Source organism: Drosophila grimshawi, unplaced genomic scaffold (assembly GCF_018153295.1).
Source record: "Drosophila grimshawi isolate 15287-2541.00 unplaced genomic scaffold, ASM1815329v1 contig_1369, whole genome shotgun sequence".
NCBI classification, from domain to species: domain Eukaryota; kingdom Metazoa; phylum Arthropoda; class Insecta; order Diptera; family Drosophilidae; genus Drosophila; species Drosophila grimshawi.
In genome coordinates this window covers 3,050,907-3,078,473 of record NW_025062891.1, presented here as the reverse complement: position 1 = coordinate 3,078,473, position 27,567 = coordinate 3,050,907, and the positions used below count along the sequence as shown (strand labels likewise).

Below are 27,567 nucleotides of genomic sequence, written 5' to 3'. Positions count from 1 at the left end.
CGAAAACATTCAAAAATCGAAGTGGGCAGCTCCGTTTCCACCAGCTACCTTATGTGAATATACGAAGGTCACAGCTGATTTGCAGTTGGGTCTGGAAATGTCTCGCAAAAATGTACTGAATTTGATGAACACAATTGTGGCCAGCTCGTAGGTGAAATGTTGGTAAATAAATGAGCCGCCAATTAACGCCAATTAACATTTATAGATGCAAGTGTCCAGCACATTCCCACAACTATGGATCGGCATCGGCAGCCACAACACAAACAGGTCCAAAAGAATATGCGTTTGAGGTAAGTCTAAGAAAAGGCCAAAGTCCACATAAATTTATCATTGTTTTTCCTTGCTAGATGTCGGCATCGACTGTGCGCTTTGGACCCGGAGTAAGTGCTGAGCTCGGAGCTGATCTGCGCAACTGGGGTGCCAAGAATGTTTGCCTCGTAACGGATAAGAATGTGGCCAAGGTGCCCTCGGTTCGAGTTGCCCTGGACTCGCTGGCACGGCACGGAATCAACTACCAGGTGTACGACGAGACGCGTGTGGAGCCCACAGATGAAAGTTTCTGGCAGGCAGCCCAATTTGCACGTAGTCATCAGTTTGATGCATTTGTGGCCATTGGCGGCGGTTCCTCAATAGATACAGCCAAAGTGGCGAATCTATTCTGTAGCGATCGGGAGGCCGAGTTGCTCGACTATGTCAATGCACCGATTGGACGGGCCAAAGAGGTAAGTCATTGATCTACATGCAATGTTTACCGGTAAATCCTTATCGTGTTCCGACTTCTTGTAGATCTCCGTTAAGCTGAAGCCACTTATTGCAGTTCCCACCACATCCGGCACTGGCTCCGAGACCACAGGAGTTGCTATCTTCGACTACAAACGTTTGCATGCAAAAACTGGCATCTCAAGCAAATATCTAAAGCCAACATTGGGTGAGAGATTTACGAGCGTCTTTCGCTCCTTTTCCAGCGTTTTATAATTTTATATTAATTATCTAAAACTCATAGCTATTGTAGATCCACTGCACACGCTGACGCAGCCGGAACGGGTGATGGCGTTCGCTGGATTCGACGTATTTTGTCATGCGCTGGAGAGCTTTACAGCTGTCGACTATCGCGAACGTGGTCCAGCACCAGCTGATCCCAGCCTGCGGCCAACATATCAGGGCAGAAATCCGATATCGGATGTGTGGGCGCGCTTTGCTCTGGACATAATACGATCGAACTTCATCGACGCCATCTATCAGCCGGATAATTTGGAGGCGCGCTCCCGCATGCATCTCGCCTCGACTATGGCAGGTGTGGGATTTGGCAACGCTGGCGTGCATCTCTGTCACGGTCTCTCGTACCCGATTTCGGGGCACGTGCGTAACTACAGGCCTCCTGGTTACTCCGCTGATCATGCGCTCATTCCACACGGCCTCTCTGTGGTGGTCAGTGCGCCGGCTGTTTTTGAGTTCACTGCACCCGCTTGCCCTGAGCGGCACTTGGAGGCAGCTGCAATACTGGGAGCTGACACGGCAGGGGTGAAAGCAGTTGATGCTGGACGCCTTTTAGGAGACACTGTGCGTGGATATATGCAGCGGGCGGGCATTGAAAATGGCCTCGGTGAGCTTGGCTTCACAGGCAGCGATATACCGGCTCTCGTCGAAGGAACCCTACCCCAGGAGCGCATTACAAAAATGGCACCACGTGGACAAACGCGAGATGATCTCGCCCAACTGTTTGAGAACTCCATGCAGGTCTATTAATAAATACGAGTTAAGCTTACCTCTTAATTTTTATTCTCGAACTCGGGGTAAATCGAACTAACGGATATTATCAATGAAGTTGGCTGCGTTGACGGAAGCTTTCGTTTTACTGAGTTCGATTGCAAACTTTTATGATCAACACTAATTAAATAAATCACAAAATACCAAAAAAAAATGTTTTTTTCCTGTTACCTTGTTATTTTTGCAGGATGCTTTTGAGCATTTGCACTTACCAATGACACACCGTTTTGGTTGTTGTATTGGCTAAAATGCAATTAGCAAAGACTGATGCATACTTTTAGGAGCGCACTGGAAATTATGAAAAGGCTACGATTGAATATGGTGTCATCTGAAAACTCAAACACTTTTGACAAATTTGACTCGCAGGGCGCACGGATATAATTTAAATCATCTGGAATGCATATATAACATAAGAAAGGACTTAATTATATATCAAACAGTTCATCAAGTGCTGAAGCTATAAACAATACTTAACTAACAATTCACTCAAAGAAACTTTAAGTAAATCGCAGCTTAAAATTGGTTGTTTTCTTGCAAACTTAATGATATATTTTTATTGAAGCAGCGTAGATGCCATATAAATATACATGTTTATGAATATGTATATTTATATTTATATATACATATTTTGTATCCACCGTAATTTTTCGGCTCGCACTGTACAGATCATACTTGAATATGTATTGAATATGTCGAGGCAGCAAATTTTGAAGGGAAGTGAATTGCTTGACTACTAACACTTAAGCCCAGCACTCAGTTGGAATATGACATTTGAAGTGACGCAAGCATTTTATTCCGGCGAAAACACAAGTTAAGCCAAACAAAATACTCTATTCACTCTGTATATGGAAAGTCGGACACAATGACTATAGCTGTGAGTGTAAATTCGAAGGAAAATCGTTTGATAAGGAATTCGACATATTGTGGATACAGACTTCCGAAGAACTGCGGTATCAGCACGAGATTACGGGCCTTGGCAGATGGTTCAATAACAATAACTCAACCAGTTATTATTCCAAAAGATAAACTTGAAAGGCAGAAGAACTCGTTGGATACTCAACATACGAAATTGACATCTCACCATACAAATATCTGCTTATATTAATAAATAAATCAATTTTTGTATCAGCTGAATGTGAATTTATCGATAAGCATACCCCAGTTCCGATTCATAAATAAGTATATTTTATTGTGAAGTTGCATATTAAAATACGTATATATGTATGTATGTAGTATTTCTATAATATATAAAGATTATGTTCAATTTGGTTAAAATAATTTATTGATTTCAGAATATGTTTAAAAGTCCAACATTTGCTTGATTTAATTAAAAGGAATATAGAATAAAAAAGACTTAACGTATTATCTTGCCCAGATTTGAAATCAAATGTTATCTTTAAGGAATCTGACAGGTTCAGATCTACTTCGCCAAACCGTTTCAATATGACTGATTGCCAGTTTACAAAATACTTGTATATATAGTATGTAAATATATATCCCTCTCTCTAACTTTCGGTGATTTTATTACATTATGAATTTCGGCAAAATGGCACTAAATCTTCAAAACTGTTCCAAAAAAAAAATATACAAAAAAAAAGAAGCTTTATGAAGAAACACAAAAATAATGCGGCGAACGCAATCAGTTTCAAATCCGTTGCTTCCGAAACGGTTGCTAATTGTTCGCACACGATCTCAACTTCTGCCTTTTGCCATCGGTGGCTGCAACCGAATTAAGAACAACAACAACTATTTGCTATATCGATAGGTAGATAATTAATGTGGAAGGAGTAGGGAGGGTTTTTCAGTATTTTCTTTCAGTTTGTTTTTTTTTTTTGCTAATACTTTTTCACGCGCTCGGTTAAACTTGACTCGAGTTGGGTTTTGAAGTCCAGCCGAACCGGGTTTTGTATTTGTTTTTGTTTTATGTATTGTTTATATTTCATGTTGTTTTTTGCAATTTCCACGTGTTTAACTATGAATTAACTTATAAATTAAGAAAACAGCGCAACACACACACTCGACTCCCGCGATAAAGTTCCGGGAGCTGCGGTACGGACTTAGACCTGATTGATGGGCGCATATCGGTGCACCTTTGGTTGTTTTGCTTCCTTGCTAACCTGCGGCTTGACAATGTCCTCGGTGAGTTTCTGATACACAAAGGAGTTCTTCGACGCCATTATGGCCATGCGATAGCGCTCGCCACGCTTGCGCAGAATCAGTGTCACCATCTTGGCCAAGCCCAGGAGAATCACCACCAAGCAACTCAAAACAATAAGGCCTGGTATAATAAAGTTGGAGTTGCCATAGTAAACGTGACCACGCTCAATAATGATCTCCTCCTCGTCACTGTTCAATTCGTCGCTGTCAATGCCAAGTTTGCCTGTAAAAGGATTGAAGGAAACGATTAAAAAGATTATCCATAATATTTAGCATATGCATTTATCACGTACCTAGCAGGAATTTGTCTTCGGTCTCCTTGGTCATATCAACTTCCTCCACTTTGAGGCCGTGATTCTTGATCTTGGGTTTTAGTTCGGTTTCCACGTACTTCTTGAAATCGGATTCAATGTCGTTCTTCTTCTTCTTCTTCTTGTCGATCGGCTTTTCGTTGTCGTCGTCATCATCATCGTCATCGTCATCGCTATCATCATCATCATCATACTCGCTATCATTTAGGTCCTCGTCGTATTCGTTCTCATTTTCATCTTTTTCTTCGCCACCATTGTTCATGAATTCCTCCTCGCTGTCGGAGATTTTACTCTTGACTCCCTCAGCACTGTCCGATCCCTTCATGATCTTCTGCATGCTGCTTAACTTGGTCTTATCCAGCACACTCTTGTCGAGAACGCTGAGCAGCTTCTTCTCATCTTCGTCCACTTTCTTCTCACTCTCTGTAATGCGCTTCTCGATACTGTCCTCCTCCTCGCCCCAGGTGCCATTGTGCTTGCACACGTCCTGGGCCAGTTCACTCCATCCAGCCTGTGTTTCAACATCAATGAAGGTTGTCGCATCCAACTCCAGATAGCTCAGCAGAGGCATCTTCTTGGCCAGTGTCTTAGTATGCAGCGACACATAGATGATGAACTTTTGGAAGTCCTCATTGCACTTCAGTGGATTGTGTGTGATGTCCAATGAGCGCAGATTCTTAAAGCTTTTAATATCATCGACTGTGATATTTTCAATCAGATTGCCAGACGCATTGAAGAAACGCAGCGTCTCAAAGAACTTATAGTCGCTGCCAAACTGTTTGTCAGTCATCAGGGATGTCAGTTCACAGTCATTTACGTCCAGAGATCGCAGCTGGTGGAATGGCATGAAGAGGCGCACTGACAGGTGGGTGATGGGATTGCCGGCCAGATTTAGTTTGGTCAATTCGTTGTTCTCCATAAAGCAAAGCTCATCCAGCTTGGTAATCAGATTGTTACTCAAATCCAAATCGATGAGCTTGGTCAGACTTGCGAACGTGGCACGGGGCAAGTTGTTAATGTTGTTCCACGCCAGCTTGAGCGTTGTCAAATGCGGCATAGTCGAGAAGGTCCTGTGTCCCAGAGCACCAATGGCACAGTTGGACAGGTCCAAATAGTAAACAGTGAAGTAGCCATTGTAGCTGATGAAACCATCGGTGGGCAACTGGCTCAGGCGGGGATTATCGTTCAACCGGATAACGTCCAGTTCGGAGTTCTTGAAGAATATCATACCGGAGATCTGGTCCAGCTCGTTCATGGACAGGTCAATGTGACGCAGGCTCTTCAGCGTTAGGAATGAGTCTGGCTGAATTTTGGTGATGCCATTGCCCTTCAGATTCAGATTTGTCAAGCCGGGCATTTTGTCAAACATGGTGTGATGCACATGGGTAATCGAATTGAAGCTCAGATCCAGTTGCTGCAGCTCCTTGATGCCAAAGTGCAAATCGCCGGTAAAGGTGTTATACTTCAGATGGAGGATCGATAGAGCCGTACCACTGAAAACGGTTGCAGGCAGCTCCTTAAGCGAATTGTAGGACAGATCCAGTTCCTCGATCGTATCAACTGTTGCGAAAACTTTCTCGGGTATCTTTTGCAAATTATTCTGCGACAGATTTATGTAAACGATATTGGAGAGTTTGGTAAATGCGCTGGGATTCAGCTCCATTAGGTTATTGCGCGAAAAGTCGAGTTCCTCAATGCTGGAAGACTGTGTCGGGAAAATGGTATTGTGAGTAAAGAAATTTGTTTGCCAGAGATTCTTAATCTAACCTTCAGCAAGTAATGGAGAGTGGACATAACGCTCAGATCGTTTCCAGAGATGGTGAGCATGCGCAGTTTCTTGTTCAGGACAAAAGTATCTGGGTTAATGATGGCCAGGCCAACGTCCGTCATGTTGACTGAATAAAGCTCATCGAGACCGTGGAAAGCCTCTGGGTGCATGTATTCAATGGTGCAATTAGCAATCTTGATGGAGGCAACAAACTTCAGGCCCAGCTGCTGGAAGAACTTGGGACCCAGCAGAATGGGATATTTCGGACCCACATTGGTGACCACCAAATCGGTAATATCCGAGCCAAACTTCTGTGTACCCGGATCCAGTCTGAAACAAAATCAAGTTTAATATGCCATCTGTTTCTAAAATTGGACTTTTCGACACACCTGCTGCATGTTGCTACCAGGTAGCTGTTAATGTTGCGTGAGCAGGAGCAGTATCTGGGGCAAGGCACATTCTCGCTGAACACCACCTGCTCCTCATCCGTCAGCTTGTCCGACTCGTCATCATCATCAGCACTGGAATTGTTATAATTGTCATAGTTATAATTTATCAATTTTTGATTCAATTTATTTTTAATGTTTCAAAGTGCAAGGTAATTTTTCATACAATATATCTATATATATATATATATATATATATGTATAACAAATGGAATTAAAGAGTGTCATTTCCTGATTGATGACTAGGTTATGAATGACACAGTTTTTACATTTTCACATAAAAATAACTAGGAAATTTGGATCTATGAGCAAAACTGTTTGTCCTTTTTTTGAGGTTTACTTTTTCAACAAAGGAGTTTAGACTCATGATTGTTATGAAGAAGGTATACTTTACGAGTTCGTTAACTCTCTGACCTTCGTCTTCATCAGAAATGCTTATGCGCAATAAAAATAAAAATGTTATTAATATGTTTATGACTTACTCGTCGTCGGCATCATCGTCGTCATCGTCATCATCGTAGTCCTCGTAGTTTGAGTCGCTATCAATGTTGTTCTGTTTGTCGTCGCCATCGATTTGCTTGCCGCTCTTGGCCTGCAAGTGTTTTGTTTTGTGATTGGGGATTCTAATAGCATGGAAGCAGCAGTGCAGCACTTACCTTTGGCTTGCTGGAGCTACTTTCATCAATGGGTCGCAGCTTGGGTGTGGTTGTCTTGGATGGCTTGTTCTTTTTGGGACGCGCACTTGTTGTGTCCTTGACATCGTCATCGTCATCGAACTCGGCGCTGCCGTAGCTGTATAGGTCATAGTCGTCCTCATCGTACTCGTAGTTCTCCTCGGTGCTGTTCTTGCTGCTTGTAGCATTCTCCAACTTTAAGCGATCTGGCAGCATTTTATTGAAGCGCGGATCCTCGGCGAGGGCAACACTATGCTTGGCTGCTTCCAGCAGATCCTGGAGCGTCTCCTCGCTAACCGGTTGCTTTGTGGTTATGCTAACCGACTTCTTGGCGCTCTTTGTGGTCGTATCCACGGGCATCTCCTTTACCTTGGGCGTTGAAATTTTAATGCCAGCGTTTTTGGTATCGATCTCCTCATCGGAAAACAATTCATTGCTCAGCGGCTCATCGGGGATTGCTACTTTGGCGTCCTTAGCTGGCTGGGAATCGATTGAGTGGCTCACATGGAACACACACAGTGAGATGACCAGCAGCAGCACCAGTCTTGGTGGGCGACCCATTTTTTAAGTTCTCAAACTGCAAATGAAAGGGAAAATAATTTTCAATAAATTTATTTATATATTTAATGTAGACTATAGTCCAAATATTCATGAAAATCACTTTAACAGTTTTGAATGGTTATTTTCAAGTGAATTTTATTTAATGCATCAATTACAGAGGTGTTTCCACTGGAAACCTTGCAACTTCCCGTAGGTTCCCTTACTTACATGCTTGTGCAACCATTCATAGCGGTACAAAGAATACCACTTTGTGGTAGCTTATCTTATCTGTACATTCGCAGCAATGTAGATAAGAGGTAAAAACGTTTATTTAATCAACAATAACGAATACGAGCACGATATGAGAGAGCCACGATTCGTGGTATTGTATACCGGATCCATTTCGCACCCAGGGAAGACGATTTTGAGAATGCTATTTGAATTTCAACAACCGGATAAAAGTGCTGACGTACAGCGCGATCCCCATCAGCGTAGCCATAAAATACAGTCTGAAATCGCACTTAATGAGGCACTTGGTAAATGTTTATTTTTTGGTATTGATACACTAAATTAACGTCTCTCGATGCGAACGAGTTGACATCATAAGATTCAATTGCAAATGCTAATCTCATTGGGCACCATTCACCAGCCGAAGGGGATTTTAACTGCTTTTATTTGGCACTGTTTGCTTATCGGCGATGGCTGTTGTTGATAAACAACGCATGAATCTTTGGATATTTTCAATATGTTAGTCAGAATTTGTCACACGAAAAAATATCAAAAACCAAAAAAAGAAAAGGTTTGAAAGATTTCGCAAACAATCACTTTCTTTTCACAATTGCGAGTCAGGTACTTTCCGCTCTGAATGAGTAATTTATCGATTGCGAATGCAAATCAGATTTTGTGGTTTTATGTGAATCTAAATTGTTAATTCAAAATCCAAGCTTAAGGTCTTAAACAGTGCATCGACATTGAGACATTAACATTAAGTGCACATTTAATAAAAAAAAATAAATAAACGTGTTTTACTCAGCATCACCTCGATTCGTGAGTGGCTGCTTTTTAGATCAAGAGTATTGTTTGGTAAATAGCCAGTTACAATTCTACTTTAATTTTACTTCCTGTTTACACGCCAATAGTTCACGTCATAGATGACCTAATCAGTACAGACTGATAAGATATCCATTTGGAAGTGTTGCCAAAGGGAAAAAGCTTGAAATATGTACAAACAATTGTATTTCGGGACGTGTTCAAATTAACAAGTATGGAAAGACGACCTGCCTTTGATTTCAATAGAGTTTCGTATGGCCGAAGGCGCCTCGCACGCAAACCATAGCCATAAAAATATGAATAACTATGCATAAATATTAATCAGTGTGACATATGTATCCCAATACATGAATACTTATGTTCGACTTAAGCTGAGATCGTGTTTTATGAGCTCTCACTCGCTCTCTCTCTCTCTCTCGAAATACGAGCCCAATTCCCAATGGAATAGTCTCGACATGCATTGCTGTTATTTTGGTATAAAGCCAGACACATAAATAAGTAAATATATATGTATATATATAAATCAAAGTCGGGTAATATTCTTATGTTCAACACAAAACTATCTAGCATTGTTGGCAAATGCGCAGTTAAATTACTCGCGGCGGCAATCGCAAAAAACAAAATGAAAAATAAAAATGAAAAAATGGCATTTATCTATAATGTATGTCCATATCGAGTGGTCTATAATGTGTATATGGATAGATAGGTACATACGTATGCATATCCACTGGCATGTAAGACGTTTAATTAGACGTACAAACACACTCATGCATGTATGTATGCGCACACCTCTCACAGTTGTAGATGTTGAGATACTTATCGTCTATCCATGAAATCGCTTTCTGGTCTTGGCCAGGCTCGCAGTTGTCTGCCACAATTTGCGTGGGTGTCAACTCAAATGCAGGCAACACGCCCCACTCGCTGTGACTTTTTAGCCGCCGGCTGACAGCTCACACACACTCACACACACACACACAACAAAGATTTAAGTGTGCAGTTCAAGTCGCAGTTACAGATACATTTTGGGCCAAACTGGCTATGCAGTGCTGCTGGCCAAGCGCTCTGTGGTTTCCCCCATTGCAATAGAGGGAAAAGTGCGCTTTTTACCGGCATTAAACGTGTTTAGGTTTTTAGGTCTTACACTCAAAAAAAAAAAAACACATAAAAATAGGAAAAATAAATCAAAATTTATTGCAAGGACTGGGTAAATCCAGTAATAAAAACAGTCAAAACAATTAATTATTCAAATCATGAATTGCTGCTTCTTAGTAAGATATGGTTCCTTATATAACATATTTTAAGAATCAATATTTAGGAAATTTAATTCATAAATATCAAATTCATAAATATTAAAAGTTTTCCCACAAACATGTCGCTTTGAATCTTGAAACGATCTTCCAAATTTTAGGTCAGCATTTTCTGCAAGTGCTGTCGGGCAAAGTGCCAGCATTTGGTCGAGTCACGAAGCTTGCTTTGAACTTCTATTCGGCGAGCAGCTTCGGCTGTGGCTTCGGCTCAAACTGGGTCTGCGCCTGCGTCACATTGTCGCCAATGCTTGGAGCTTGGCTGTGTTTCAATGGAGGAGCTGCGCCGTGATCACAGGCGCCGTACACGTCGACACGATACCATAATTAATTCCATTTGCTATTGCAATGAAGTTGATGTTGCTGCTGTTGTTGCTGGTGTTGCTGGTGTTGGTGTGTGTTCAAGTTTAGAAAATATAAAACCGGTACTGGCACTAGCCATACTTGTACATGTATGCAAATCAGTCAGTTTCGAGTCGGAAATCATGAGTCAAAACAATTCATCATATGCGATTGTCTCTCCACTAGGCACTGGTCACATCTGTTACTCTTATACTAACTAAAATGCATGTCAGCTGCTTCTCCTCGGATTCGGTCAATGTTTGCAGACCTTCCCAGTTCAATTATCTTATCTGTCTCAGTGCTTTCAGGTAACTTTCAGCGTAGTACTACGTTTCATTTGTTTACTCCCGAGTTTTATTTGGATATAGTTGGCTGTAGATATGAACAAATACATCCAAGTGGATTTCTGTGTTGCGCATTTAATTAAGTTGAGTTGATATAAATTCCTAAGCTACTAGCTGTTTAAAATTTACGCGCAAGCACACTTCGAACAACGGAAATCAATCGAAAAAGCAAACATTGATTTATTTAAAATTAAAAAAAAAAAAAACAATTAAATAAAAAGAAATAAGAACAATAATTGGTTTATACCTGACGAACAAATCAGCTAACATAATATTCGTCACACGTATTTTGTATTCTCGATTTTTATTTGGATTACTATGAATAATATTAATTTGCTTGATCTACTGATGGTATAAATTTAACTAAGGGCTTAATTAAATGCCTGATGTGTATTTCTCAAATGATTTTTAATTCGAATCATTTGAGAGCTTTTATGTGTGCCATTTGAATATGCAGCATTTAGAAGAAGACTTGGAAATATTGCTATTAAAATCGTTTTTAAGCGGGGCGTATTTTTGTCTAAAATAGACTGTTCATAAAATGAATCATTTTTTGGCCTACAGCGAACTGCTTTCATCTACACCTTAGTTGAGGTGTGGCTAAAACACAGCTTGAACTCTCCAATTACTTATAGATGAATGGAGTACATTTCCCAAAACGCAGACAGCTATGATACCAGGAAGTTTCAGGCTATTAACAAATTGATTGTGCGTGCACCGGAATCGACCATATATCACCAGATACCATTATAAATCTGGCCAAAAGTATCGTATGTCGAAAGTTACTGACAAAACTACGCTTTGTTCGATGGCGGGTAAGAAAAATCAAATGCGCATTTTCGATGAGTTCGAATTTATATATTTATTTTATCAATCGATGCTCGGCTTAGGCGTCAGCTTGGGTTATTGTCAACAGACGGCTGTCGAACGATCGCCGCTTTTTGACCGATAGACTTTTCCCATGTGTCACATTCACCCGCATTTATATGGGGGCCCCCTCTGTGCCCCGCTCCACAGGCCAACAACAACAGTCTCATATTACACAAACAACAAAATATCATCTGGCTGCAGCAGCAGCAGCTGGTGACTGCCCCATGAAAGTTATCAACAATATTTTTTTTGGGCGCAGTCGGTTGACAACTGAAAATTGGGTGTGCCATTTAACCAAATAACGTTATGATCATTATTTTTCTTTTTCTTCTTAAGTGTTAGTTGAAATTGGTTACAGTTTCTAGTAGACACGGCACAACAACAACTAAATGCGTGTATGCGTCACAAGGTCTCTGTTCGAGTCAAAAAACTAAAACCATTGACCGTTTAGTGAGGATAGCCAGCTGTTTCAGGTAGTTTCGCCTTGACAGTGGCTTAAGATTTCACATTTGTGTTTTGGCATCTGAACCCACTAATTCATTCGGAATGTGTCTCTGTGTGTGTGTGTGTGTGTGTGGGTGTTCGATTGAGCTGTCTCGTTCAAAAATAGCCAGGGGTATACCGAATGCGTGCATGTATTTGTTTTTGAAACAGGAAGTGAAATGTGAATCCACTCACCGTTTTTCAACATGTGTTTTCAGCCAGGTAGGTAGAAAACACATATTGTAAAGAGAACAATCTGTTTTTGTTCCTTTAAAAACGCACAAAATGCAGCGGAAGTAATTCCGCAACAGCAAAGCTGTTAAGACGAGGTCTGTGGATCTAAATAAGGCGAATATATACATATATTTTATATATATATATTTTTTTTTTAAGAAATGAGAATTCTTTTTACTATTGTGCACGTTTTGCTTTCAGGTTTTGGCGCACCTTGATCACGACTTAATCTCATTTATTTACAGTTCATTAGCAGCGATCAGACATCGAGATATAAATTGTTATTAAACCTGAAGAATCAGTTCACTCAAAAGAGCATTTTCAAAAACAGTTGTAAATAGAATGAAATGACAAGTTTTATATTTATTAGTATACTTATAAACCCAGTTTTCGACATATATCTTTTTGGGGATTCACCCAGTAGAGCGACTGAAGACAACCATCACTATATATATATATATATATACATATATATGTATATTCAGACAACACTCATAATTTTTGCAACGCTAAGTTTTGTGCTTAAACATATTTCGTACGAGAGTTGCAGAAGCGTAAACCGACAATGGAAATATTGCTCAAGGCGGCGTACACATAAAAATGCCGACATTTGACCACACACATAAGCACACACACAAACACTTACACACACATATGATGGATACACAAGAGAGAAGTATAAGAAATAAAAGGGGGAAACTGTCGAGTTGAGTTGAAGCAGCCGCAACAACAAAGCGGCTTGAAGAGATGGCCCAGACTGGTTTTCGGCTGGAAATTGCGACTTGGAGCAGCAAACGGTGACCGCAGTAGCCAAAGTCAACTCTCGAGCAGCAGCTGCTGTCAAAGCAAAAATGAAAAAAAAAATAAAAATAAAATACAAAAAAAAAAACGTCACTAACTCAAGCTGAAAACCAGACTCAAAGAACGACGACGAGCCACAAAAGATGATAATTTTTTCGAGTTTTGAAATTCTTGGTAAAACAATTTCAAGTTACTTTTGCACATAGTGAAATGCCAAAAGCGGCTATAAAATGTTGAACCTGAGTGTTCACAGTTTATCATCTGCAGATGGAGCTATTTGTGCTGTTGCTGATGACAATGATGATTAGCAGTCATGTGCTGAATTTAAAAAAACACTCACACACCATAAAAAGGCAACTTCGAAAACGAATTTCTTTGAATTGGCAACAAATAGTATATTCATATAGCAGAAAACTCGCAATGTGTTAAACAAAACTAATGAAGAAATTTACTTAATAATAACATGCGTATAGCCAAGCAAACAATTAACTCTTTCTTGCTCTTGTAGACAATTATTATATTGAAATTGTGCTTAAGATAAACAAAATTTGAGATTACCCTTTTCTGATTTCTGACTCCGATTTAGCGGTCAAAAGTTGTTTCTTATGTATAAAACTCTTGTAATAATATGATGTCACAAGGCGTTATAAATTGGGCTTAAATATGCAGCTTAAAACATCGGGCTTAAATTCTTAATCGAAATTGTTGTTAACCAGTTATTTGTAATTTGCTGCTAAAGTGAACAAGTTCCAAAACAGAATTCATTATAATAAATGACACAAAGAAACAAAATTCTGAAATACGTGTATTCTTGCATATTTCATTTTAAAGCATTTCATGCGAAAAGGAAGTATATTTTATAACCGTCAAGAAGGCTTGAATTGCGCTTTCGATTCAGTTTGTGGCAACCACCAGCCTGATAAGTGATTTCGTAAGGTCTGAACCATAAATTCTTGCTTTTTGGGTAAGCCCATTTGTAATTGGATAAAGTTCACTTTATGTTCGCATCTCATGTGATTTCGAAATATACACTCTGCGAAATTCAATTAAAGTCACATGCTTTGTTCCTTTTAATATTGACATTTTTAACATTTATTTATACGTTATATAAGTTAGCTTTATTAAATATACGTTGAAATAATAAAAAAAAAAATATATTCATTCTTACACTTGCAGTAAACTTTTTATGTCACAAAAAAGTTGGGTTAAGCTGCGATATTGAATTAAAGGCACTGTGTTAAGTGCCACACATTTAAAGAAAACTTATGGAAATGGAGCACTAATAGTTTTTTAAAACTCTAGCTTTGTCTTTACCTAAAAAACCGACTCCAGAAACATTTGTCACCAGCCAAATCTTGCCAGAAAACGATTCTTTCTCGTGTCCTCTACATAATTAAATTCTAATGACCATGCGGGGCACTCTTTAAGTTGAAAATCCATCTCATTTTTGAAGTTAACGTGTATTTAGCATAAGTAGTTAATGTGAAACAAAAATAAATTATAGACCACCTTTTTACTACTGCCATTTTAAACTATATTTTCGACTGTATAAGGAAAAAAGCATGTGCATTTAATTAAATTATGCAGAGCGTATTTCTGCTTCGACATATTTGACAGGATTGCCCAAGGGATGCCCAATATAATTTCTTGAAACACGTTGTCTTTGTCTGCATCTGCGAAACGAATAAAGATCGCTGCGTTTGTTAACAAATTATAACGAGTACATTTGTAAATGTATACACATTCTGCGTGTGTGTGTGTGGATTTTTGTTTATATGACAGACGCTGGCAGCTGTCAACATAGGGGGGCTTTGCTTATCGTTGAATGATCCCGGTCTGGAAGTCCAGTGTCTGGGCAGACAACAAATATATAAATTGTAGACGGGCATATGTGATTAATCGAGCTTAAAATTTCAATTGCCCAGCGTTTTCTGCTACGAAATATTCTGCTGATAAAGTGCATTATTTTTTCTGTTATCTGACTTGGGAAAGTTGCCTGTGATTTTCCCTTTTTTGTTGGTTTTTTGTTTGTGGCTACAAGAATAACGTTAAGTGATTTTTTCTTATAACTTATGCACAATTAATGTTCGCTTCCTTGCTTTGGGCCTTAATATACCGATCCATATAAAATAATTACGTGATTGAGCTTTGTTATGCAATATAGTATTTTTACATCAATTATAAGGCAGGAAGTAGGGCATAAATTAAGGCACATAAAAAAAACCGGCTTCGGTTCCTTGCAGCGACTCCAGTTAATTAATGTGTACTTGAAACATCTGTTTTGCCATTTAGTAGAGTTGTTGCCCTGCCTGACCCCCAACAGGGCGACGGATCATACATAGACATTTGGGTAGGTAATAAGCTTTTCTCGTAATATTCTCACATTTAAAACAGTTTTTATTGTTTGCACACAAAAACCAGATTTTTCCACACTCGAGTGTGAGTTTTCGTTCAAGCACTGACGATAATGACAAATAAATTCAACTTTGCACTCAGTTGCAGGGTTCTCTGGTTGCCGCCTTAGTTTTTTCCTTTTTTAGTTGTTGTTGCTCATTTTTGAGAACAAAGCTAATTTTTTGCTAGGTATGTGGATACATCAGAGGCAGGCGAGCACTTGAGTCGCCTGTCAGCACGTAGTTACCAAACGATTGATGGAGCTTAAGCAAGGTTGTCAACGTGCTAATATTCTCCACACTACACTCAATATTTATCACTCAATTGACTCGCATTAAATTCGCTGTCAAATTGCAGCCATTATCAGTGCACTACACATGAAATTTAAATTCACTTTAAGGCGTGTCTATATACATATATATATATATATATATATATATATATATATATTGATATGTGTGTGTAGATTTGTGGACCCTGCCCTTCCACTGGGGTTTGGGTTGGTTTGCCATATTAGCATTGGCATGCTGTGAAGTTGAATGCCGTACCAGAGACACAAACATCAGAGATTCGTCGATCTCTGAATTAATTAAGTGCAGAAATTGAATCTTATATGTCATTGTTGTTGTTTGGTGCTGTAAACGCAGGCGTGCGCCGCACAGCAACAACAACAAAGCTCAAAAACCCAAAGACAGAACCGCAACTGAGAGTCAGCGTCAGAGCCACAGTTAAAGCCAAAGCCAACACAACTGCTGGCCACGTCCACATTCCTCGTACCAATCACGCCGCACGTATCTGTTTGCCGGCTCCAACAACGCAAAGACAGACGACGGCTTCACGTAACTCCACACCACACCACGCCTCCCCCCACACACTCCGCTCTCCTATGCATTTTGGACTGCGTCTGAAATCAAAATCGTTGCATTTCATTAGCCATCCAGCAAGACTCACACAGAGTCAGACATGGCCATATGTCAGGCCGATTGAGTGCCTACCGCCTCCGTTATGGCCATAAGAGCATTACGGTTTACAGCCCTAATACGTTATTTATGACTGAGACTAAATTAAATCGAATATACTAGTTTATGCATTTATCATGATCTGTGCCGTGAAAGTATTTACATATATACACACACATATATATGATATTGATATGTCAATTCCATATGAGCAACTGTTTTGTATGCAACATATCCAGTTAAAGGAAATTAACACTCAAAAAATATCGATCTGAAAGAGAAATCGTTCTGAAAAATATATATTCTTTTTGAAAAAATTACTTTAAATAAGAAAAGTTACTTTTAAAAGTAGCAATCCGATTAAAAAACATATATATATTTATACAACTTTAAAATATACTTTTGAATATAAGAAAAGAAAGAGATTAGAAATACAATTTCGTAATAATTGACATCATAATTATAATGATTTTCAGGCCGCTTTTTTATAAGAAAGCAAATGCTTATTATATTATTATGAAGTTTAGAATTTTAAATTGCCCGAATAACTATAATAAATATATGTAATTATGATAATCAATCAAGAAAGCCATTTCAACAAAAATATTTTCAACTCGATAAGTAGTTTGTGGAATTTTGCCATGAAATAAACAGTGTCAATGATAAATGCATTTGCCCTGCGTAAATATATAAAGTGTTACATGCTTAGATAGGCAGTGAAAGTTAAGATCCGTTGCAATTGAAATTCAATTACGGTGCTAACATAGCTATGCACTTTTAAGGGGTATGCTGACAAGAAATGCTTTGGCCGTGCGTCACGCAACAGTTGCAAGGTCTCCGAGTTTGTCACTTGCCTCGATCAGATGTTAGATTGAAGCCAACCAAAAAGAGGAATGGTGTCCACGTCCAAGTTCGACACTTGGAAATGCTTAACAGCTCAACAGTCTCGAGTGCACAACAAGAACTCGCGGTACTGTTGCAGAAAAAAGTGATTAATGATTGCTGCTCTCTCTTTCTCTCTCTCTCTATCTGTCTCTCTGTCGAAGTCAGGCTTGATTGATTAAACTCAGGGTTAAGGTAAATGTCACATTCAATATGCGTACCAGTATCGATTCGAGTACTCGTCGTAATGCGGCTATAAAATTTCACGCTCAATTTAACACATATATAGCTAAATAAATCTATATATATATATACATATATACATCGCTTACGTAGATAGACCAATAAACTATAGTTTGTCTGTTTATGGATATATGCATTTCGGACCATAGTCTTGGTCTTGGCTTAGTCTCTGCGTTCTTTTTGTACTGTTCCTGCAGTAAGTTTCTGACTTTATGACATCATCTCGAAAAATCGCTAAAAACACTCTGTTATTTAGAGAACCACAATTTTGGCATGACAGTCATGTGCCAATTCTCTGATTAGACAATGGCAAATTTTGGAAAACGACACGCTTGGGTGCTCAGCTATGAGATACCCCTTTCACTTTTTTCACAGTCGAATTCTGAATGACTCTAGTTTTTTTTTGTTTTAATACGAGCTATAATTTTATTCATAATAATAATAAAATGTATGTCCTGTTTTTTCATTTCTTCATAGAAGCTGTTTTATTATTATTTATTTATAAGTATCATTGTCTGTTTCACTGAATTTGTTAAATATACACTTTGAATTTCATAGAAAAAAATATAAAATTTTTCTGTGAAAAAAAATTAAAAAATTAAAATTAAATTTAAAATGTACAGATAACCTTTAGCCTCTATAAAAGTTTTGAAGCTAATTGTAGAACGAGACATGCATTTACTGAAAATAAACATCAGCAATTGAATGGATGAAAAATTAATATCTATTCCATCGAAAAGAAAAAGTAATGGAAAGTAATGTTTTATAGAAGTGCTTGCCGCTTAACACATTTAAAAGACCATTCAATTACTAATACTGTAATACGCCTGTTGTGTGTGCCTGTTTGGAGCAGGGTACACAGATGTGGTTGCCATTACGCATACGCCGCATGTGCCGACACTTAAATTTTCTGTTTTTCAACTACGATAAGCAACAATAACAACAACCACTAACCGAGTTTGCCCACACACAAAACTGCGGCCAGTTGCTAGTTGCCAGTTGCCAGTTAAAGCTGTTGTTGTGGTTGTTGTAATTGGTGCTGTTAGTGCCAAGCTCGCTGAACAACATTTAGCTTTTGCCAAATGTTTGCCTGACACTTTGACGAATTCGTTAAGCGGCCCATAAAGTTTTAAATAGACTGCTCATGATCTGCCCTTCTCCAAATGGAAGTTCAACTCGCTGAGACGAGTCTCGCTCCATTCACCTGGCTACAAACAATGTTTGCTTTTAACTTATTTACGAGCTGTTGTGTTGACACAAGTACTACCACATAGATGCACCAGGCAACAGTCATCTCTACCCAATTACCACTGTAATCGCTGGTGTTAAGCGACCGGGGGAGCTGTCGGAGTTGCTGCAGTTAGAGTTAGAGTCGCACCCGAGTGCTCTGACCTCATTAGTGCCAAGCACACGAAACGCAGTCGGTTAACTTTTATCTGTATCTGTGTCTGTGTCTGTATCTGTGTCGGCTTATGGCAACATGGCGAGATAAGATAATGTCGCCAGTGCTATAATAACACCGTTTGATGGAAAGGTCTCAACTCCGTTTCATTTCAGACAAGGGAAATACCTACAACATTAAAGGAGGCTATCATGAATACTTCGCTTTTGCCGCCTTTAGCGAGGATTTGCTGTGCAACCCAACCGACTTGTAAGCGAATTTGCATACAAAACAAAAAATATACTTGTAGATTTATTTTCTTGGAATTGCAACACACCTATTTTCTATACACGTTTCTCTCTGGCCAACGTACGTAATCATGTCGCACCTCCTAAAAGTTATAAGTATTTCATATCTCGTACCTTGCGAGCATGCACATAAATATGTATACATATGTACATATACATATACATATACATATACATATACATATACATATACATATACATATACATATACATATACATATACATATACATATACATATACATATGTACGTAAGTTTTTATTCGTTTGTTATATTTCAGTCAGCCATGAAATTGATAAAGAATTCTAGACATATTCGCGTTTGTATGTATTTTACTAAAATCATAGAAGTATCCACATTAAAACTTGTTTTGAATTTTTGATGTACGCACATATTTGTATATACATACACAATTATATAAATATATATCTTTTGGTTTTCTGTAGAGTAGATAATTAATTCAGTCAAGAAAATTGTATATCATTTTTTTGTTTAACTTGTTATTATTGGGAGAAGTAGATAAATAATTCAATCTAGAAAATTTAAATTTTCACGTTCCCTTGGCTGTCGTGCATTCCCGCACACTAAATAGATTTTTCCAGCTGTTCGATAACTCCAAAAATACAGATATTGTCTCAAGATAGATAGCATTGCAGATAAGTTGATGATAATATCGCAGCTGCAGCTGTCGCTTGGCAACCACCAACCGGTGAATGTCAGACAATAAATAGTATCTGGAAATGGGTGCCAGGGTATTGGGTCTTACGATTCAGCTCGACTTTTACAGCGATCGGATCGCTTCTGCCTCGTCTTGCTTGCTTGCTTGCTGCTTTTAGCAACGAGTCGAGTTGAGTTAAGTTTTACTATATGAAGGTGACTTCTTTTCGAATGCATTACCGGTTTTTCTGAATCCCTCTCCCCTCTCTCCTTAACGATAGCACTCGCCACGCTGCAGTACTCGAAAGGAAAGAGTAATGGAATAAACATGCACACACACAAGCACACATAGACACACACACACATGTGTAATCTACCTTTGCATACCCCTGCCGAGGGTAAAACAGTATCGACATTAATCAGACAAAAGCATTTTATAAACAGTGTCAATAAAATTGTTTAAATTAATGGATTTTTGTCAAATGCTCGGTAATTGACAGATATTATTCAAATGCATAAATAATTACAATTATTAAATTTAACGATTTCAATAACATTTAAAAACATTTTTTTTTATTTTTTAATGTATATTTAATTTGGAACAAATGGAAAGCAATTCAATTTGCAGTTAAAATAAAAGATAGAGTATACCAGCTTCGTATATGTTGAGGAAAGCTTTCCGTTTCACTTACTGTGCGGCACTTTTGTTAAGCTACAGAAATTGCGCGCTTTTTGTTCAAGCAAACGGTTAATGTTTAGCCAACTGAGTATCTATAACGCTCCCTACACAAAAAAAAAAAAAAAACAAGAAAACTATCGCTGCACTTTTAGCTGCATCATGAAATGTGCATGTGTTTGTGTGAGTAATCGTATGAAAGTATTTGTGAGGTTAGAGTTGGGCTCTCTCTCTGTCTATCTCTCTCTCTACTCATCATATTGCGAAATTGCGTTGGAGATCTGGGCCACTACTGCTAAGAAACGGCAACTGTTTAGATAATGCTGACTTAACTTGAAAATTTATGTGTCATTTAATATAGACTCACACACACACACACTTATATACTCACTGCAGTAACTCGCTGTGTGTGTGTGTTTGTGTGTGCGTGTTTTGGTGTTTTTTTTTTAGATATGGCACACAGCAAAAGGCAGGCAGGCAGGTAATGAAGCCACAGGTAGGTAGACGACAAGCAACTACAACGACAACTCACACACAGCCAAATACATATACACATTAGCGCGACTCGGGCTTGAAAAGCACGTGCGAGAGAGCGAATCAGCTCTCTGCACTGATCGCTTGGCTATTGCTATTGCAGTCGCACTCGTACACTGCATTCAGGCATGCTTATGACGAAATCTCATCCCCCATTTTTCATTCAAATTCAAATTCAATGTCTGGCTTGAAAACACCAAACTGCACTTGCCATCAATTTTGTATGTTGAGTTTTTTTTTGGATGTTACACTTACCTCTCTCTCTCTCTCTCTCTCCCTCTATGTATCTCCCGAATGTAGCGGAGTAATCCAAAAGTTTTTGATAGGCTAAAATAAACACACGAAATGTTATCCAAACGAAAACAAACACAAAACTTAATCTGAAGGTTTTATCTACAGCACTGCTTATACTACATACATATGCTAAGTATTTTTTGAGTGCAAATTTTACTGGATATTTGTTATAAAATTTGTATTTTGTCACGTTTTAATAGTTGTATGTTAAATTTAAATTATACTTTTATATATGTTTTTTTGTTTTGTGTTAGTCAAGCGATGCCGTTTGTTGCTCCTTTTGTTACCGAAATCTCGTGTGCGGCCGTTGAAAAACCGCTTCTCTCGTAACGTATGCGTTTTAACACCTGTTGAAGTTCAAACTCGACTGATCGATCGGCCGTTGAAGTTGAATGTTAAACTAACACGACATTATCTGCTGTCGTCGTGCTGTTAAGCCACTGTTAAATATATCGATCCCACCGTGATATATCGATGTCTCCGTTGCTAGACAAACAGCGCCATCTTGTGAGCATTTCGTATGTACGTATTTGATAATTAAGTGTCTTCAGCGCCATCTTGAGAGTAACTGTTTTTAATCACTCTTATATTCCATAATTCTTATTCTGTACCATGCCTAGAGGTCGTTGAATTTTAGGCCTTTCCTAATTAATGTGTAAAGTTTTTAATTACAGTTATGGATGTATTTAATGGCAATAGTTTAGTTTAGTTTGTGAAAGTCAACTAATTATTTTCATGTGTTAAACATAATTTACTTTAAACATAATTTACATTTTTTACTTTCCTCTACATTCGCATAAACGCCTCAAAGTGATTTCAATTTTCGATAAATTCTTATCGGTAACGGTATTTCGTACATTTTAAAGGTATAATTAAATAAATCTCAAACTTATACACATTAAGCTAAATATTTAGAATGTTTCCATAAACATTTAAACACACTTTTATTAATTTCTTTCGTTTTGCAATTCATTTTATTATAATTACGAAATTATTCTTAGCAGTGTGACCACAATAAAATTTGGTTAGGCAAAAATTGCCAAAACAAACTCTTCAGAGCCATTTAAAGATGATTTTATTTACGAAATTAGCAAAAATTGTACGAAATGTTTAAATAATAAAAGGGCTTAGAGTAAATAACGAATTCAACATTTATTATTTGAAATTTGTAAGAATGGCGGGGTAACTGAATGCAAGGGCTGCAACACAATCATCAGGGATGCAACACGGACGCAACAAGATTATGACATTTTCAGCTGTCAAAAATTTTTGTCGTCCGCTCGCCCGATCTAAGCCTGTTATTGTAATTAATAAAATTTTTGTATATTCTGAGAATGTTTTCTGCCAACACACACTCTGTGGTAAGTGCCGGGCAACTCTCTCTCCCTCTCGCCCGCTATACAATGCACATTTCACACAAACCACTGACATTTCTGAATTTCCATTTCCAATGACAGCCGTACCTTTATCTGGGTAACTTCAGTAGAAAACCGCACTATTACACCGTGAAGCGAACCAAATTGCCGGCAAATGCCAGCGTTCCACGATTCTTTGCCGACAAATCAAAGTCCGCCTCCAGCAGCACAAGCAAAGGCAGCAGCAGCAGTAGTAGTAGTAGAAAGAGCCATGACCTCGTGCTGGATTTTAAGACGCTGCTGAGCAAGTCTGGTGTCAGTTTGCAGGGTATCGTGGAGAGGGCGGCGAGACTAAATGGCATACTCGACAAGGAGCTAGTGAACGATGCACTGGTCAAGGTGACCAGCATGCTGCCCTCGATGCGCCAGGTGCACGTCACACTTGAGAAACCGGCGACAACACAACAACAACAAACTACTCCGGGCAAACAACAAAATTGCAAGTTTGAACTCTCTCTGAAAGCCACACAAAATATCGGATCTATGTAGGTCAACTAACTGTTAAAGGTGTTATCTTCTTTATATTTTACTACATGTAATCTCTCAATTGCAGCATTATGTATCCAACTGTGATGAGAGGTCTGCTGAATCCGCTGCTAGCGACTCATCAGCTGTAAGTAAATTGTGGAATTAGTTAAAGAATTATGTTTGCAATCAATACGGATTTAATTGCAGGCGACAGTTGCGTGACTTTAAGACGGATCGTTCCATTGAGGCGGATCAGAAACGCAATCCCACAATGACAACCAGACTGAAGTCTGCGCTCCAAGGTGCGCCACTTCGACCCGATGGCGAACACAACATGCAGGCAGACAGGCTCAAGAAGCTGCTAAGCAAATCGGGCGAACACGGCAGCCCTCAGAATGCGGTATATATACATATATAGCTGCCTGATATTGTCCGATAAAGCAGGAATTATAATGCTAAACTTATTTGCAGGAGAGCTTAAAGATTGCTTTCGCTGAGGGCTATTTGGCTGCATCGAATGCGGAAGATTCACAGAAATCGGGAAAGACAATGAAATATCTGAAGGTAAATGCATACACATAGCTAATAGCCTCCTCCTCTTCTTCCCAGCTTTTGTCTAGCTTGCTTCCCTTTTGTGATTGATTTAATTGTGTTTGTTGTGTTCACGTCCTTGTGTCTTGTAATGCACCTTAGTGTCTTGAATAATGCTCAGTAATTGTCACGCAGATTTTCCAGACACTCATTGTGATCGTCGTCTTCATTGGCATCTTCGTCAGCTTCTTCACCTCATCGAATGGCTCCGTGTTCCGGTGAGTATTCTAGATCACTGCCCCGATCTACTGAATGAACATTTCATAACACCTCGCATCAATTTAGCAGCATACAACTGGGCAACCAGGTCGAGGTGGATCCGGAGGAAATACATGTTACATTCGATGATGTCAAGGGCTGTGATGAGGCCAAGCAGGAGCTGAAGGAGGTCGTCGAGTTCCTCAAGAGCCCCGACAAATTCTCAAATCTGGGCGGCAAGCTGCCCAAGGGTGTGCTCCTCGTCGGCCCACCGGGCACAGGCAAAACCTTGCTGGCCCGTGCCGTTGCCGGTGAGGCGAATGTTCCGTTTTTCCATGCAGCCGGACCAGAATTCGACGAAGTTCTCGTCGGGCAAGGCGCCAGACGGGTCAGAGATTTGTTCAGTAAGTAGCCGATAGATTGTGGATGCTGGATGATAATTCTTTTCTTGTCTCATTCAAAGAGGCTGCCAAGGCACGTGCTCCCTGCGTCATTTTCATCGATGAGATCGATTCCGTTGGCGCCAAGCGCACGAATTCTGTCCTCCATCCGTATGCGAATCAGACGATTAATCAGCTGCTCTCCGAAATGGATGGCTTCCATCAGAATGCTGGCGTCATAGTGCTCGGTGCAACGAATCGTCGCGATGACTTGGATCAGGCCCTGTTGCGTCCGGGTCGCTTTGATGTCGAAGTCGTGGTCTCCACACCCGATTTTACCGGTCGCAAAGAGATTCTCTCTTTGTATTTGGAAAAGATACTGCACGATGACGTGGACTTGGATCTGCTGGCACGTGGCACCTCCGGATTTACAGGTGCCGACTTGGAGAATATGATTAACCAGGCGGCACTGAGGTGGGTCAATAATATACACGTATATCGAGCAAGGATTTTGATTTGAATTCTGTTTGTTTTTGTTCACAGAGCTGCCATTGATGGAGCTGAGACTGTGAGTATGAAACATTTGGAGACCGCACGTGATAAGGTACTTATGGGTCCAGAGCGCAAGGCGCGTCTGCCCGACGAGGAGGCGAATACGATAACCGCCTACCATGAAGGAGGACATGCGATTGTTGCCTTTTATACGAAGGAATCGCATCCGCTGCACAAGGTCACGATAATGCCGCGTGGTCCGTCGCTGGGACACACCGCCTACATACCGGAGAAGGAACGCTATCATGTCACCAAGGCGCAATTGCTCGCCATGATGGACACCATGATGGGTGGTCGTGCGGCCGAGGAGATTATCTTTGGCGCCGAGAAGATCACGTCGGGCGCCAGCAGTGATCTGAAGCAGGCGACATCGATTGCGACACATATGGTCAAGGATTGGGGCATGTCGGAGAAGGTCGGTCTGCGTACGATTGAGTCGCCCAAAGGATTGGGCTCGGGCGAGAGCCTCGGACCGAACACCATTGAGGCTGTGGATGCCGAGATCAAGCGTATCCTGAGCGATAGCTATGAGCGAGCGAAGGCGATTCTGAAGAAGCATACAAAGGAGCACAAGGCATTGGCAGAGGCACTATTGAAATACGAGACTCTGGATGCGGATGATATCAAAGCAATATTGAATGACAACCAGTAGTCTTAGTATTTCTCCTCTTTCTTTCTTTCTTTGGAGTCAGTTGGGCACCCGCTGCGTATACATACATATAATTACAAACATACGTATATATATACATATATATATTTTTTAGTTACAATATATAATAAGCGTAAGCACAGAAACCAATAACAGATCGGGACGCAGACGAACAGTTAAGTAATAAAATGTTATACATATTTTATTCATGTTTTTTCTTCAAATATTCATTGAACTCAAGTTGGCATAAATTGTGCTTTAACAGCTGCTAGGCACGATAACATTCGTTAAGCAGAGCAGTATTTTTGCTGGTATTTTCTCATGTGAAGTTTTGGCCTATTTACGTGGTTGCCACATACGGTCACACTGATAGCTAATTGATTGTAGAAAAGTTACAAGTCAACGTTTTGTTTCAGAAATATATACAAAATAATCAGTTGAAATGTGTGAATATGAGTTTTCCGAGACGGCGTACGCTAAAATCGTATTCCATGCGGCCAAATATCCACACCAGGCGGTCAACGGCCTACTGCTGGCCGAGAAGAAGCAAAAAGGTTCCGTAGTCCAAATTACGGATGCAATTCCACTTTTCCACCAGTGCCTGCATGTGACCCCAATGGCGGAAATAGCCCTAAATCAGGTAAATTAAAATAAATTTGTACTATTTGTACTACTAGTGCTAAATGTATGCAATTGCAGATCGATACCTATGCTGATGGCGAGGGATTGGTGATTGCCGGCTACTATGCTGCACCGGAGAACTTCTACGACAATCAGATTGATAAGGCGCCAGCAGCGAAGATCGCTGACAAAATAGTGGAGAACTACAAGAACGCCTGTTTTGCGATTGTCGAGAACAAGCTGATGTCCCTGGAGCACAATCGGGCGGCGCTTCACGTCTATGGCTATGCGAGCGACTCGACGCGCTGGTCAAAGGCCAAATATTCCATTGTGCAAACAGCACAAACGCTGGAGGGTGTTTCGTTGCTGCTGAAGCGGGGCGCGATGCGGGATGTCATCGATTTCGATAATCACTTGGACAATCCGGAGAACGACTGGACCAATCAGTTTCTGAATCAATCGCTGAAGGATTTGCAAAAGTTGTACTAGTACTGCATATGTTAAACAATTAGAAAATGTGCATTTGAAATGAGTGGAGAGAGCAGAGCAGAGCCGGAATTTCAACCTTGCAATTTAATTTATTGTATGTAATTACAATTGGATTTCAGTTAATCTTTAGAATAATGCATATAAGTTAAATAACATTCAACTAATTAATAAATAATCAATTCTTTCGTATTGGTTTTGCGGGTACAAGTCCTATCCCTATCCGGTCCGTAATTCCGTCTCTGTGTTATATATTTTTCATTTCTTTGTCATCCCGTCGTAATGTTTTTGTTTTGAGTGCGTGTCGTCAGTTAAACCTAAATATGTTTACAATTACCATTAATAATAAATACAAATGAATAATATGCATAGAATTTTGCTTTTGGTTTTCTGTCCTATAAATGTAAATATTTTACAACAATATTGTAATATCGCGATTGCTGATTATACATAAGTACATAATACGTATGTGGATATATCGGAGATAGAAAGTATCGCAAAAAAATGTTTGTTTGCTTAATAAGTTGAGAGTATTGTAGAATTTGATATTATCCATATTACTTTAATCAAATATCATCGAATGAACCTTTACAATACACTTTATATTATGGTACTATATGGGGAAAGGAACGGGAACTGGATATTGAATGTTTTCAACGATTTTGATCTTAAGTTTTCTTTTTGCATTTTTTGTTTGTATGTATTTGTATATATATTAAATATCAATTATAATTATCGTTGCTTTCATGCATGCAATAGATAAATTTATTGTTTCCGTATAACATACAC

At 39.4% G+C, this 27,567-nt stretch overlaps 4 protein-coding genes across 9 annotated transcripts; 3 read left to right on the top strand and 1 right to left on the bottom strand.

Moving 5' to 3' along the window:
* Positions 1-60: 60 nt before the first annotated feature.
* Positions 61-1,765, top strand: LOC6559051 (probable hydroxyacid-oxoacid transhydrogenase, mitochondrial). Its single transcript, XM_001987185.2, has 5 exons — positions 61-147; positions 206-290; positions 348-722; positions 787-928; positions 1,004-1,765. The coding sequence occupies exons 1-5, from the start codon at positions 98-100 to the stop codon at positions 1,744-1,746; spliced, it is 1,395 nt and encodes a 464-aa protein (XP_001987221.1). The 5' UTR covers positions 61-97; the 3' UTR covers positions 1,747-1,765.
* A 1,266-nt stretch (positions 1,766-3,031) lies between these two features.
* LOC6560515 lies at positions 3,032-21,794 on the bottom strand. 3 transcript variants are annotated; one of them, XM_001987184.3, is made up of 8 exons: positions 21,706-21,794; positions 21,380-21,451; positions 7,106-7,700; positions 6,932-7,041; positions 6,393-6,524; positions 6,003-6,333; positions 4,218-5,940; positions 3,032-4,147 (listed from the first exon to the last, which is right to left on the bottom strand). In XM_001987184.3, the coding sequence occupies exons 3-8, from the start codon at positions 7,682-7,684 to the stop codon at positions 3,825-3,827; spliced, it is 3,198 nt and encodes a 1,065-aa protein (XP_001987220.1). In that variant the 5' UTR covers positions 7,685-7,700; positions 21,380-21,451; positions 21,706-21,794; the 3' UTR covers positions 3,032-3,824. The 3 variants fall into 3 exon arrangements, with proteins under 3 accessions (XP_001987220.1, XP_032591255.1, XP_032591256.1); XM_032735364.2 differs by having other exon boundaries at positions 21,643-21,783; XM_032735365.2 differs by having other exon boundaries at positions 21,543-21,782.
* An 872-nt stretch (positions 21,795-22,666) lies between these two features.
* LOC6560514 (ATP-dependent zinc metalloprotease YME1L) lies at positions 22,667-25,876 on the top strand. 4 transcript variants are annotated; one of them, XM_032734528.1, is made up of 9 exons: positions 22,667-22,779; positions 22,876-23,318; positions 23,387-23,446; positions 23,509-23,701; positions 23,773-23,865; positions 24,037-24,110; positions 24,181-24,494; positions 24,554-24,944; positions 25,014-25,876. In XM_032734528.1, the coding sequence occupies exons 1-9, from the start codon at positions 22,753-22,755 to the stop codon at positions 25,672-25,674; spliced, it is 2,256 nt and encodes a 751-aa protein (XP_032590419.1). In that variant the 5' UTR covers positions 22,667-22,752; the 3' UTR covers positions 25,675-25,876. The 4 variants fall into 4 exon arrangements, with proteins under 4 accessions (XP_032590419.1, XP_032590418.1, XP_001987219.1 ...); XM_032734527.1 differs by having other exon boundaries at positions 22,695-22,779; positions 24,178-24,494; XM_001987183.2 differs by having other exon boundaries at positions 22,698-22,779; positions 24,028-24,110.
* Positions 25,877-26,031: 155 nt separating this feature from the next.
* On the top strand, positions 26,032-27,152 carry LOC6560121 (ER membrane protein complex subunit 8/9 homolog). Its single transcript, XM_001987182.3, has 2 exons — positions 26,032-26,311; positions 26,371-27,152. Exons 1-2 carry the CDS (start codon positions 26,114-26,116, stop codon positions 26,779-26,781), a joined length of 609 nt encoding a protein of 202 aa, XP_001987218.1. The 5' UTR covers positions 26,032-26,113; the 3' UTR covers positions 26,782-27,152.
* Positions 27,153-27,567: the final 415 nt, after the last annotated feature.